We start from the raw sequence: 14,997 nt of genomic DNA on the forward strand, positions 1-14,997 counted from the left end.
CTGATGAGCAGGCACTGATGGGCACTGAAAGGCAGCACTGATTGGTGTCACTGATAGACACAGACTGGCGTCACCTGCTGGGCAATGCTGAGGCTGCACTGTAATGCTGTGCTCTGATTACCTGTACAGGTCTCCCCTGCGAGGATGCTGCTAATCTGGCTCTCCACATTTACACGTGATCGGCTGTGATTGGACACATAATGAGTTGCTGCATTGGCTCTTCAACAGATCGGGGTCATGCCATGTCATATATGTCTTGCTTCATAACATCAATACCCAATATAAAACCAGGTGGGCATGGATGGAGAGCTGATTCAGTGGTTCAACGGGCCACTTGAGTAGACTTGCCCTCCAGGCCTAAGGCTGCCAGCCCTCCCCTGCACATGCTTCTTCTACTTTTCCTTCTCACATCTGTGTTTTCTATCCTCAAATTTTGCCTATTCTACCCCTCCTCTCTACCCCATAGCATACAGATATCACTCTCACTCTTACCCGCTCCCCACTACTGCACCCATCACCTCCTGCAATTTCTGAACACACACGCTGACCTTAACACCAGGGCAGTTATACATCATGTGCGCTCATACACATTCCACTTCCATCGTACCTTCCTACCTCTTTCTTCTCCTAGTCTCAGGGGACATTTCTCCAAATCCTGGTCCTCAATTTTCCAACTGAAAACCACATATCCGGCACCCCTCCTCCTCTGGCAACAGCCGCAATCCATTCAGTTTAATTTCTTTACCCCTGCTTCCTAAAAACCAGCCCCCCAATCTCATGCACCCTTTGGAATGCCCGCTCCATCTGTAGCAAGCCCACATCTGTGCATGACCTTTTCATCTCTCATGGCTTTAACCACTTAAGCCCCGGAAGATTTTACCCCCTTCCTGACCAGGGTTTTTTTTGCGATTTTTTACTGCGTGACTTTAACGGACAATTACGCGGTCGTGCGACGCTGTACCTAAACAAATTTGACGTCCTTTTTTTCCCACAAACAGAGCTTTCTTTTGGTGGTATTTGATCACCTGTGCGATTTTTTGATCATGCGCTATAAACAAAAAAAGAGCGTCAATTTTGCAAAAATAACAATATTTTTCACATTTTTTATTTGAAATTCCCCAAAAAAAATGTAAAAATCAAAATGTTTTAACATTTTCGGCCAATTTGTTTTATGCTACATATGTTTGGTAAAAAAAAAAATCGCAAAAAGCGTATTTTGATTGGTTTGCGCAAAAGTTATCGCGTTTACTAACAAAGGGAAATATTTTTGTCATTTTTGTTGTTTTTTTTTTAACGAGTAATGGCGGCGATCTGCGATTTTTTTTGCGGGACTGCGACATTGCGGCGGACAGATCGGACCCTTGACTGACATTTTTGACACTTTTGGGGTTACCAGTGACATTACTGCTGTAATCAGTGCTATACATATGCACTGTTACAGTAAAAATAACACTGGCAGGGAAGGGGTTAACTGTATTGGAGAGGGAGGGGTTAAGTGTGTCCTAGGGGCGTGTTTTTAACTGTGATGGGACATGGCTACATGTGTAAGAACAGAGATCAACGTTCCTACATAGTAGAACCGTCTGATCTTCATTTTTACACAGGGGAGAATGACAGGCGGCTTGTTTACATTACACATCGGGTCTGTCGGTCACACGCACTGACCTGTTAGGGAACGAGCCGGGGCGGGCGCGCGCCTCAGTGGGCGCGCGCTCGCCCGCTATTGGCTCACAAGCCGGTGACAGGCTAGTGACGTACCGGTACGTCACTTTGCCTGGCCGGGGCTGACCGCCGCAGTATATGTACTTGCAGCGGTCGGCAAGTGGTTAATATACTCACCATAACTGAAACCTGGCTTCAAGATTTTGATTCAGCTTCTCCTGCTGCCCTCTCCCATGGTGGCCTCCACTGGACCCACTCCCCCAGACCCAACGGACTGAAAGGAGGTGGAGTTGGATTCCTTCTATCCCGCAAAGCATCTTCTATTTTTTTCCTATCTCTCCCTCTCTATCCCTCTCTCTTCTTTTGAGATGCACTATATTCGTCTGTTTTCTCCTATTTCTCTGAGGATTGCAGCACTTTATCTGCCTCCTGGACCAGTATTGTGCTTTTTTGATGATTTCGCTGCCTGGCTACCCTACTTTCTCTCCTCTGAAACACCCACTATTATTCTTGGTTTCTTCAACATCCCTGTAATGATAAAAGTCCAGATTCAGCTCAACTTCTCAACTTAACCTCATCTTTTGACCTAACCCAATGGACACACACCTCCACTCACTCCAATGGTAATACCCTCGAACATGTATTTTCCCATCTCTGCACACCTGCCAACCTCACCAACACCTCCTTTCCTCTTTCTGATCACAACCTCTTCAGGTTCACAGTATGCTTGCCTCCAACCACCAATCCCTTCAAGCAGCAAACGGGTACTTGTAGGAACCTTCACCATTTTAACCCTTCTCTTCTCTATTCTGCTACTGACCACCTCTATGACATAATCTCTCCCCTGTCCTGTCCTGACCACCTCTTTCTACAACAGTTCACTCTCGTCCTCACTGGATGCACTTGCTCCTCTAACTACACGCAGAATCAGGCCCCGACCGTTACAACCCTGGCAAACTGACAACACTAGAAATCTCAAGAGACATTGCCGTGCTCTTGAACGACTGTGGCATAAAACCATATTTTTGCAGGACTTCACCCTTTATAAATCTGCCCTCCTAAAATACAATTCCAGTCTCCATGCTGGCAAACAAACCTACTTTGTCTCTCTTATTAATACTTTGTCATCCAGTCCCCGTTGGCTCTTTTCAACTTTTAACTCTCTGCTTTGTCCCCCTACCCCCTCTACCCACTAACTCATTTACTGCCCAAGAGATTGCAAATCACTTCAAAGACAAGATTGATGCAATACGTGAGGACACCTCCACTGTGCGCCCATCTTCCCCACTCAACATACCTTGCATTACAGCACAGTCAACACTCTCCTCTTTTGAGCTGGGTACTATGGAAGAGGTTACAAAACTTTTCACAGATGCCCACCTAACTAATTGTCCCCTGGATCCTGTTCCCTTACAACTACTATGGTCACCCTCCTATTCTATCCTATGCTCCCTCACTCACATCTTCAATCTCTCCCTCTCGCATGGCACCTTCCACTCCCCTCTAAAACGTGCGCAGATCACTCCCATGCTTTACAAGCCCTAACTGGACCCCACCAACCTAAACGCTTAGTATACAACTGTCTTAGCCCCATACCTCAGTGAAAATAACCTTCTTGACCCCTTACAGTCTGATTTTTCACTCGCAGCACTCCACAGAAACTAGCTTACTAAAACTTACTAACAATATACTAACTGCTAAAACCAATGGCCACTACTCCGTACTCCTACTACTTGACCTCTCTGCAGCCTTTGATACTGTTGGCCAACCTGCTCCTTCTCAATAAACTCAGTTCCCTTGGTCTCCAAGATTCTGCTCTATCCTGGTGATTCTCCTACCTATCACAGCACTCCTTCAGTGCTTCCTACAACTCTGTCTCTTCCTCTCAATCACGAGGAATGACTACAAACTCTAAACGTATTCTCCTTGGAGAAGAGACAAATATCTCAGTGGTGATACCAGCGTAGGACGAAAACTATTCAGTCTCAGGGAGTGTAGAAAGGCACAGGGCCACTCAATGAGATTGGACGAGAAGCGGTTTAACCTTAAGCTGAGTAGGGAGTTTTGCACTTTTGGGGTGATAAGGATGTGGAATTGTCTTCCACAATCGGTGGTGTCAGCTGGAAGTACTGATTGTCTTAAAATACTCTTGGACGTGCATCTTACTGAACACAATATACAGGGATATGGGAACTGATTATAAACATGAACCCCCCCCCCCCCCCCACACACATAGTTTGAACTGGATAGACTAGTGTCTTTATTCAATATGGGCTTTTATATATCAGGAGACTTTTTTTTGGCTTTTCCACATATTAGACATGGTTTTTAATGCTTGATTATCCAAAATACATTCTATTCCAATATTTTGTATTTATTCAACCTTACCAACTTTGCAACTATGAAACAGGATGCTAATAAAAGTGGTAATGGAGATATATTACACCTAGATTTTGAAGGAAATAATTTTTTATTTTCAGGATATGTGCGATGTTAGGGATCTGTAGGAGATGTCTCTTAAAAATAATTCAGGATATATGGAAATTAACCACTTCTGGACTGGAAGATTTTCCCCCTTAATGACCAGGCCATATTTTGCAATTTGGCACTGTGTTATTTTAACAGACAATTGCGCTGTTGTGCGGCGCTGTACCTAAAAAAAATTGATGTCCTTTTTTTTCCCACAAATAGAGCATTCTTTTGGTGGTATTTTATCACCCCCTTTCATGCGTCCGGCCCCCTAATCTGCATGCAGGGCGCCGGACTCATGGAGCTTAATGGTTTTTTTAATTTATTTTTTAAATCACCTGATTAGAGCCAGAGGCTCTAATAGGGTGATGCAAAGGGTGGAGCTGGGGCGCAGAGCAGTGCGCCCTGAGCCCACCCACTGTGTGACAATAGCGAATGAAAATTCGCTATTGTCACACCGATCCTCCGCCTGGCCAATCAGGAAGCTGGTCACTGCCAGTGGCAGTGGTGTATTTTGGTTTTGTACTGCCCTAGGCAAGACTAAAATTGGGCGCCCCCCTCCTATTTAAATTTGCCAATCCCTTCCTGTTTAACGGATGTGACGCCCTCCAAAATTGAAGGACTACAAGTCCCAGCAAGAACCACTGAGTTCTCATGAGGGGGGGGTGAGAGAGAGACAAGTGGGTGGGCGAGAGGGGTTGGGAGAGAGAGAGAGAGGGATGGGTGATGGAGGGGGTGAGAGAGAGAGGGGGGTGAGAGAGAGAGAGGGGAGAAAGAGTAAGGGGCAGAGAGAGAGGGGGTGGGAGACCCCCTAACCTTGCCTGTAGTCCCTCTTGTTCCCCCCTGTCTGTGGGTAGGTGTGTGATGCACCTACCTCCCGCCCGTCCTCGTCTTTTGGGCCCACGGTCAGCCTGTTGATGTCCCAGCTGGGAGCGGAGAGGAGGTTTGAGAAGGAGTGCAGACTCTGGGAGGCACCAGGGATGCTGCACCCGCTGCTGCTTAGGACAGGGTGGCACCGTGGCAGTCCCTCACATGCTCTCAGTTCTAGCTAGTTTGCAGGGCCGGCCAGCTGCCCGCTCGCTGTGTAAAGACGTTGCAGCTGCTATTTAGCTGCCCCTCTGCAAAGTGCCACCCTAGGCCTGGGCCTTGTTGGCCTAGGCCAAAATACAGCACTGGCCAGTGGTGGCCGGTGTATTGAGGGTGCAGGGGCGCCGCCCCCCCCCCCCCCCCTTCCATGCGTCCGGCCCCCTAATCTGCATGCAGGGCGCTGGATGCATGGAGCTTAATGTTTTTTTTTTTTAAATCACCTGATTAGAGCCAGAGGCTCTAATAGGGTGATGCAAAGGGTGGAGCCGGGGCCCACCCAGGGACCTCCTCCTGGCCAATCAGGAAGCCGGTCTAATACCGCATGGCAAACCCCATGCCATTGGCCGAGGAGGAGGCGGGAGTGGGAGGACTCAAAAAGACGCGCCACCGGAGTGAGGAGATGCCGCCCGCCGGGACAGAAGACAAGAGAAGCCGTCGCCTAGTGAGGAGAAGCTGCCCGCCAGGACTGAAGACAAGAGAAGCCGTCGCCGAGTGAGGAGAAGCCGCCCGCTGGGACTGAAGACAAGAGAAGCCGTCGCCGCCGGGCTGCTCCAGGGCTCCAGGTAAGTGCACTGGTCTTGGGGGGGGGGCCCACACTGCATTGAAAGGGGCACGCACGCACGCTGGTCTCTGCATTGAAGGGGGCACGCACGCTGGTCACTGCATTGAAGGGGGCATGGCAAGCTGGTCACTGCATTGATGGGGGCAGGCAAGCTGGTCACTGCATTGATGGGGGCACGGCACGCTGGTCACTGCATTGATGGGGGCACGGCAAGCTGGTCACTGCATTGATGGGGGCAGGCAAGCTGGTCACTGCATTGATGGGGGTATGCACGCTGGTCACTGCATTGATGGGGGCACGGCAAGCTGGTCACTGCATTGATGGGGGCATGCACGCTGGTCACTGCATTGATGGGGGCACGGCACACTGGTCACTGCATTGATGGGGGCACGGCAAGCTGGTCACTGCATTGATGGGGGCATGGATGCTGGTCACTGCATTGATGGGGGCACGGCATGCTGGTCACTGCATTGATCGGGGCACGGCACGCTGGTCACTGCATTGATGGGGGCATGCACGCTGATCAGTGCATTGATGGGGGCACAGCAAGCTGGTCACTGCACACTGCATTGATGGGGGCAGGCAAGCTGGTCACTGCATTGATGGGGGCATGCACGCTGGTCACTGCATTGATGAGGGCACGGCAAGCAGGTCACTGCATTGATGGGGGCAGGCAAGCTGGTCAGTGCATTGATAGGGACACGGCACACTGGTTAGTGCATTGATGGGGGCACGGCAACCTGGTCACTGCATTGATGGGGGCACGGCAAGCAGGTCACTGCATTGATGGGGGCAGGCAAGCTGGTCAGTGCATTGATAGGGACACGGCACACTGGTTAGTGCATTGATGGGGGCACGGCAACCTGGTCACTGCATTGATGGGGGCACGGCAAGCAGGTCACTGCATTGATGGGGGCACGGAACGCTGGTCACTGCATTGATGGGGGCATGCGCGCTGGTCACTGCATTGATGGGGGCACGGCACGCTGATCACTGCATTGATGGGGGGGCATGCTGGTCACTGCATTGAATAGGGGCATGCTATTGTAACTCTGCATTGAATGGGGGCATGCTGTGGTAACTCTGCATTGAATGAGGGCATGCTGTGGTAACTCTGCATTGAATGGGGGCATTCTGTGGTAACTCTGCATTGAATGGGGGCACGCTGTAGTAACTCTGCATTGAATGGGGGCACGCTGTAGTAACTCTGCATTGAATGGGGGCACGCTGTAGTAACTCTGCATTGATGGTGGCATGCTGTGGTAACTCTGCATTGAAAGGGGGCACACTGTAGTAACTGTGCATTGATGGGGGCACACTATACCTTGATTACTGAAGGCCCCTTTCACACTTTTGTGACCTCAAAGTAATGCAATTTTTTGCCGCGTTTTTTGCCGCAAAGCAATGCCTATTTGATTTTTTCTGTTTGCGCCCCCCCCCCAAAAAATTTGAGCACCAGCCGCCACTGAGGCTGAGGATGGCTTTTTGTAATATTACCTCTCAGGGTACGAGTATAGATCAGTTCCAAAAGCTAGTCGGATAGGAACTTATAATAATGGCTTTAAAAACTTCAGTGTCTGGATACAAAAAAAAACAAAGTACAGGGGCTTAGTGGTTAGCACTTCTACCTTGCTCCACTGGGGTCCTTGGTTTGAAGCCTAACCAGGATGCTACCTGCATGGAGTTTACATGTCCTCCTTTCACTTTTGTGGGTTTTCCCTAGTAGGTGTATGCATGTGAGATCAGAAACTTAGATTGTAAGCTCCTTAAAGGCAAGGAATGCTGTGAATGTACAGAATTTGAAGCTTTGTGTACATTGTTGGTGGTGTATAAATGTCTGAAAGAATTGTCTGTAGTTGTACAGGCATGACATTTTTTACTTTATTAAATTCCCTGCATTAGAGAGGTAAAAAATGTCCAAATATTTGTATCACCCCCCCCCCCTAAATACTTACCTAAGTCCTCACTTGATCCAGCATTGTGTTCGCCCCAGGCATGTTAATGAAAAGAATTGGACATTTTTAATATTTCACTTTAAGCATTAAAAAAAAAAAAACTCCTCCTGGCCAAATATAATTTTTTAAATTTTTCTACTTGTTTCCTAGAGCAGTGCCCGTAACGGTCATGCGTGTTGGGCACACGATAGCTGTGCGTGGCAGCCATTTTGTTCAGGACACAAGTCTCCCATGCCATTTTGTCAAAAGAGACATAGCTTCAGTGACCTTCCCCCTCCCTGCTCCTTCAGTTCATATAATACTCAAAACTATTAGCCGATGACAGAACTTCTTATCAAATTCTCGAGTGGGCAGATGCAGACCCTCCATGCCTATTAGCCGAATCCACACTTCAGTCTAGAAACCCTAATAAAACCGTCAAATTTGCAAGCATGAGCAATCCGGAAAACAAACAGACACCTGCCAGGTCTCCCCCATATACTACCCATATACTAAATACCAGTGGCGGCTGGTGAAGTTTTAAGATGGGGGGGCGCAAGACCCCACCCTTCTATTTTGACCCCTCCCATTTATCAGAAGCCCCACCCCTTATAGACTCCACCCATTTTGTCCCCTATATTTTGCTTGCGTGAACAAATTCTCCCAATATATCACATATTAAGGGGTCTCTCAGTACTAGTATATCCCATAATAGGGAGCAGGGGCCCTATTATGGGATATAATGTGAGAGACACACCCTATTATGGGATACACTGACTGAGAGTGGCACAAACCCCACAGTACAGACCCCCTAGCACTAATCCCACAGTACATGCCCCCTTTCAATGTAGTAACCAGCGCACATGCCCCCTTTCAATGCAGTGACCAGCGTACATGCCCCCTTTCAATGCAGTGACCAGCGTACATGCCCCCTTTCAATGTAGTGACCAGCGTACATGCCCCCTTTCAATGCAGTGACCAGCGTACATGCCCCTTTCAATGTAGTGACCAGCGTACATGCCCCTTTCAATGCAGTGACCAGCGTACATGCCCCTTTCAATGCAGTGACCAGCATACATGCCCCTTTCATCCATCCATCCATGATGATATATATAATGATATCTGCACACTCTGGTCTGGGCCCGGCCTGGGTAACTTGATAAATCTTGCACCGTGACCTGCCTGTACCTACCTGTTCTGGCCTGCGTCCATCCATCCATCCATCCATCCATGATGATGATATCTGCAGCAGATATCATTATCATCATGGATGGCATGGCAGGCAATGGCATGGCATGGATGGCAGGCAATGGAATGGCATGGATGGCAGGCAATGGCATGGATGGCAGGCAATGGATGGCATGGCATGGATGGCAGGCAATGGCATGGCATGGCATGGATGGCAGGCAATGGAATGGCATGGATGGCAGGCAATGGCATGGATGGCAGGCAATGGATGGCATGGCATGGATGGCAGGCAATGGCATGGCATGGATGGCAGGCAATGGCATGGCAATGGCATGGCATGGATGGCAGGCAATGGATGGCAATGGCATGGCACGGATGGCAGGCAATGGATGGCATGGCATGGATGGCAGGCAATGGATGGCAATGGCATGGCACGGATGGCAGGCAATGGATGGCATGGCATGGATGGCAGGCAATGGATGGCAATGGCATGGCACGGATGGCAGGCAATGGATGGCATGGCATGGATGGCAGGCAATGGCAAGGCATGCATTTTTTTGTGGAGTGGACAGAGGCCTGAGGGGGAGGAGGACTGAGGACTTACCGGGCTGCTGCTGCACAGGGCTGGACTCGTCTCTCTCTTCCGACCCGAGGCCTGGATCCGAATGCGGTCTGCCGTCCGTCCACGAAGAAGGCCCGCTGCCCGATCTGACTCCTCGTCTCCGTCTCCTCCTGGTCCTGGACTGGTCCTCCTAGTCAAGCGGCGACTCGGCGTCGGCGACATCTCTGAGCGGACGGGAGTCTTCTATCTTCTCTCATCCGCGGCCCGGGAAGGAATGGAAGGCGGAAGCGGTGATCGTGACGCCGGGGCGGTGCACCGCCCCACGCGTCACGTGACCAGATGATGTCCTTCTGTGATTGGTCCAGGCTGGAGTCTGGACCAATCACAGCCAGGTGGGGGGTGACCAATCGCTTTTTTCTGCGCCCAGGTTACGCCCCAGAAGGCAGCCAATCGGCCCCTCTTCTGGGACGTAAACCCCACCCCCCCCTAGCCACCAGTGCCATCACAGAGGCCGGCGAACCCAATTTATTTTTTTCACAACTTTATTTGTTCATTTTGTAATTTTTTTTTTTCTTTTTTCTTTTTTTTGGGGTAGGGGGGCGGCGCCCTGGCGCCCCCTATGCACGGGCCGCCACTGCTAAATACCTTAGCTGAAGCCTCTAGCAATCCACATGTCTGTCTCTTCCTCTCCATAATCCCAGTATATTTCATAACTTCTGAAATAATGACAGTACAGCCTGAATAAGGACATATGTACCACCATTACAGTGGTGGCTGGTGCTCCATGGGCCGGGGGGGGCAGCAGATGGACTGCACCATACACCCCCCCCCCCGCGACCCCCACCAGGCAGCACACCAGGACCACAGACCCCCCCCCCCCCTCACGGCTCACTCACCCTCAGCGACGGCAGCTTCAGCTTCGACTTCTTCGAACGGATCATGTCACTGGAGATGCGATGCATTTCTGAGCGTACGTGCTGCAGAGGGGCAGGCAGCCGCGCTCAGAAATGCGTCACATCTTCAGTGACATTATCCGTTCATGACTGCTGAACAAGCCTCGATTCCATCGGATGGACTCCAAGCCACGTTCTCACTCCTGCTCCGCCGTCATTGCCGGCTATGGTAAAGAGGAGACCTGTTCCTTGGGATGGCAGCACGGATCGGATGATTAGTTCCGTACCTCCCTATCTTGGACCTTCCAGGAGGGTGCCTATTAAGAATCTGCAACTTCACTGATGTGAGTGTCCATTGTACTCAATAAATGTGCTTTTATAGTCTACACTTAGAGGCGCCTCTTTCTCTTTTCCTCAACACAGTTCACTATGCTTCAGTTACGAATGAACACAGGAGTGAACGTTAAGGCTTCATTCACATGTCAGCGTATTGATCGCGGGCAGAATCACCGCGATTCTGCCCACGATCTGGAAATCATTGCAAATCGCGGGACGCCTGTGCGTTGCCCGTGATTTGCAATAGCACCCCAAATGCTGTGCTATATTGCCGCGATTTGCGCTTGCCGAATCGCGGTAACATCGCACAAAAAAAAAGAAGCTCTTGTACCTTTTTTGGGCGTCATGAGTCCTGCGATTTTTTTTACGCGATGTTACCGCGATTCGGCAGGCGCAAATCGCGGCAACATCGCACAGCGTTTGGGGTGCTATTGCAAATCACGGGCAACGCACAGGCGTCCCGCGATTTGCAATGATTTCCTGATCGCGGGCAGAATCGCAGTGATTCTGCCCACGATCGATACGCTGACATGTGAATGAAGCCTAAATGATCCTGTGGCTCCCTCTGTGATTGCACCAGGATTCTCCCTATTCTTTTTTTGGAATTGGACTTTTCAACAATTGTTTACTGTTTATTTTTGCACATTACTATTTAAAGTATATTATAATATACACTAGATAAGATACATCAAGTTTTTCAACCTATTGCACTTTTCAGCGCTGTACTTTTATATAATATAATATATATATATATATATATATATATATATATATATATATATACTGTGTGTGTACATATGTATATATATATATATATATATATATATATATATATATATATATACACAGTATATATATATATACTGTATATAGCTATATTATATTTTATATATACTTTCATATTTATATGATTCAATCGATATATAGACTTATTGGGATTTTTTTTGTTGCCAAAAAGATAATGATAGTGTCAGATTCTCCACCGCAATATCGCAGTCCTGATATAAATCGCTGATCACCGCCATTACTAGTAAAAACAAACAAAAAAAAATCCAATAGTTTGTGGACTCTATAACTTTTGCGCAAACCAATCGATATATATAAGCTTATTGGGATTTTTATTACCAAAATGATGTAGCAGAATACATATTGGCTTAAATTGATCAAAAAATTTCATTTTTTTATTTGATGTGTTTTGTAGCAGAAAGTAAAAAATAATGTTTTCTTCTTTTCAAAATTGTCGCTCTTTTTTTGTTTATAGTGCAAAAATGAAAAACGCAGAGGTGATCAAATACCATCAAAAGAAATCTTTATTTGAGGGGAAAAAAAAGGACTTAATTTTTTTTTTTGCGTGCAGCGTCGCACTACCACGCAATTGTCAGTTAAAGTAACGCAGTGCCGAATCGCAAAAAATGGCCTGGTCATTAAGGGGGGGGGGGTAAATCTTCCAGGGGTCAAGTGGTTAAACCAGAAATGAAAGGCAATATGAAATGAAAGGTGTGTATATATATATATATATATATATATATATATATATATATATATATATATATATATATATATATATATATATATATATATATATATATATATACATTAAAAATACCTTTTTTCCCTTTTTTTATAATTGATCACATTCCCTCTGTTTGTTGCATGAGAGCTGGGGGAGGAGAAACATCAGGACAGTGATCTTCCTAGTGAATGAAGGGACATGTCAGCACAAATAGAATCATTGTAGGAGAGCACAGCATAGCTAGATAACTTACCACGCTGTGCTGTAGTGTGTGGTCACTTTTTAATAGGGAAGCAGAGGGCCCGGCAGGAACACCAGAGATTTCACATAAAGGAGGCAATACAAACAGAATAGGATAATTTCTCATACAAGTACATGGTACAGCAGGCACATATCAGGAATATGAAATGTTGGGTTTACACATTCTTTAAGCCATTAATTAAGGTTGAACAAAAATAAATTCAGTCTGCACCTCTCTCATCAGAGTCCTTGTTAAGTGAGATCTACTATCAGAATCTCCCCTTACTTTAGGGTCTCCATCAGAGTCCCTCCTTACATCAGAGTGCACATCAAAGTCCTTCTTACATCAGGGTCCAACCCCCCCCCCCCCTTACATCAGATCCCCCTTGATATTAATGTCCCTATCAGTGTACCCCTTACATCAGGGTCCCCCCTCAGAGGCTACCCCTACCTTATACTTACATTGTATCTGTAACAGCAAGGTGGGAGTCAGGAGCATTGCTATAGCAGCAGTATGGGAGCTGGGAGGCAGATTGGGTCCATCTTCCTCTGAATGCTGGGGCAAGCACATGTATTGTTGCTAGGACGCTGGCGGTCTTAGCAACCAAAGACAGTGATGATGACAGTGCAGCAAGGGGAACCTGGAGTGAACCTGACCTGAAGTGAAACTCGTGTGAGAGAACATTTGGCCAACATTATGGCACTTTTCCACTGCAAGTACCGGCTCGGCTCTACTTGGCCCTGCTTGGCCCGGTTTGCTTTTCCACTGCTGGTACCGCATGGTACGGTTCGGTACGGTACGGTATGGTTTGCTTTTCCACTAAAGTAGTACTAAAGTTAAGTGGGTGGGATAACAACGGGGTGGGTGGGATTCTCTGACCAATCAGTGGCTAGTAGTGACTGCATGCAAAGGATTGTGGGATATGGTACCGGGTATGGTACCTGTTGGAACCACAATCGAGGTGGTACTGTTTTTGAGAGCCGTACCGTTCGGTTCCATGCAGTGGAAAAGCGCTGCCGTACCGTACCGTACTGAACCGTTCCTACACCGTACCATGCGGTACCAGCAGTGGAAAAGCACAAAAGCGAGCCGAACCGTTCGGTTCCATGCTGTGGAAAAGCGCCGCCGTACCGAACCGTTCCTACACCGTACCATGCGGTACCAGCAGTGGAAAAGCACAAAAGCGAGCCGAACCGTTCGGTTCCATGCTGTGGAAAAGCGCCGCCGTACCGAACCGTTCCTACACCGTACCATGCGGTACCAGCAGTGGAAAAGCACAAAGGCGGGCCAAACCGTTCGGTTCCATGCTGTGGAAAAGCGCCGCCGTACTGAACCGTTCCTACACCGTACCATGCGGTACCAGCAGTGGAAAAGCACAAAAGCGGGCCAAACCGTTCGGTTCCATGCTGTGGAAAAGCGCCGCCGTACCGTACAGAACCGTTCCTACACCGTACCATGCGGTACCAGCAGTGGAAAAGCACAAAAGCGAGCCGAACCGTTCGGTTCCATGCTGTGGAAAAGCGCCGCCGTACCGAACCGTTCCTACACCGTACCATGCGGTACCAGCAGTGGAAAAGCACAATAGCGAGCCGAACCATTCGGTTCCATGCAGTGGAAAAGCGCCTTAAAGAGACACACCATTGACGCTAGCCAAGAGCCAGACAAAATCTTGCAACATTACGGATTTGGCCCATGGGCCATAGTTTGGAGATCCCTGCTCTAGATTCATAATGGACTTCTCCTGCCACCCCTGTGCAGAAGACCTTTCTTACCTGAAAGAGCCAGCAAGGACGGGAAGTCTCGGCAGTTGTACACTCCAGTGGAATCAGTGGCACAATTCATCCACAGGTTCTCGAACAGAACGGAGGTAATGATCACGCCACCATCATCCGAAGACACCCTCCAGTTGGCGTCAAAGAGCGCGATGCCCAACATAACGGAGCCTATGACCCCAAAGAAGAATCCCGCCGTCTCCACGATCATTGACATTTTCAAAGGTGGTCGAAAGAACAACCCCCAACTTGAACTTTTCTTCTTCAGTTCTCCAACAAAAAAAAATGTTTTTATTTATTTATTTTTTGTCCTGTTGGGTGTTCCTTTCAACTCTTCTCTGTTGGTAACCAATTTGTCCTCTGTTGTTTTTTCCGACTGTATTTCCAGGTTTGTGCTGTCGACCTCTACTGAGAGGTTATCTAGTACGGTTCGCTGTCACCTTTCTGACAATGACCCCTGTACTGTAACGCTGACCCTACTGTCTACCGTCACCGTATCCTCTCCACCAGCTTTTCTAAACTTGATGGCTTTTTTTTTTTTCTTCCCGAGTCCTCTTGGACTTTTGATGACCACAGAAGCTGTGGTCTGTTAATCTGTACAGGTTCCTGTGTCTTTGGTGGTTCAGAATTCTCTATCATCGAATGCCTTTTTTTGATCTCCTGCTGGTAACTTTGGAGTAAGTGTGCTATTGTCTTCTTGGAGATTTTTCTCACCTGCTGGCATCCAGGTAGACAGAGAGATGTGTGTTATGTTTGCCCTGCTGCACTCTTAGTATACA

The 14,997-nt window shown here is 48.1% G+C and overlaps 1 protein-coding gene across 1 annotated transcript in view; it reads right to left on the reverse strand.

The window, feature by feature from the left end:
- The window catches only part of LOC309553210 (claudin-15-like), a gene marked incomplete at its 5' end in the record, with an annotated part of 69,302 nt that extends 54,867 nt beyond the window's left edge, over positions 1 to 14,435 (reverse strand). The window contains one exon of the mRNA XM_082254162.1: positions 14,219 to 14,435. Coding sequence (XP_082110288.1) covers positions 14,219 to 14,435 — 217 coding nt within the window. The remainder of the gene's footprint in view (positions 1 to 14,218) is intronic.
- Between the last annotated feature and the right edge of the window lie 562 nt (positions 14,436 to 14,997).

Source organism: Pelophylax lessonae (assembly GCF_965119305.1).
Source record: "Pelophylax lessonae genome assembly, chromosome: 4".
NCBI classification, from domain to species: Eukaryota; Metazoa; Chordata; class Amphibia; order Anura; family Ranidae; genus Pelophylax; species Pelophylax lessonae.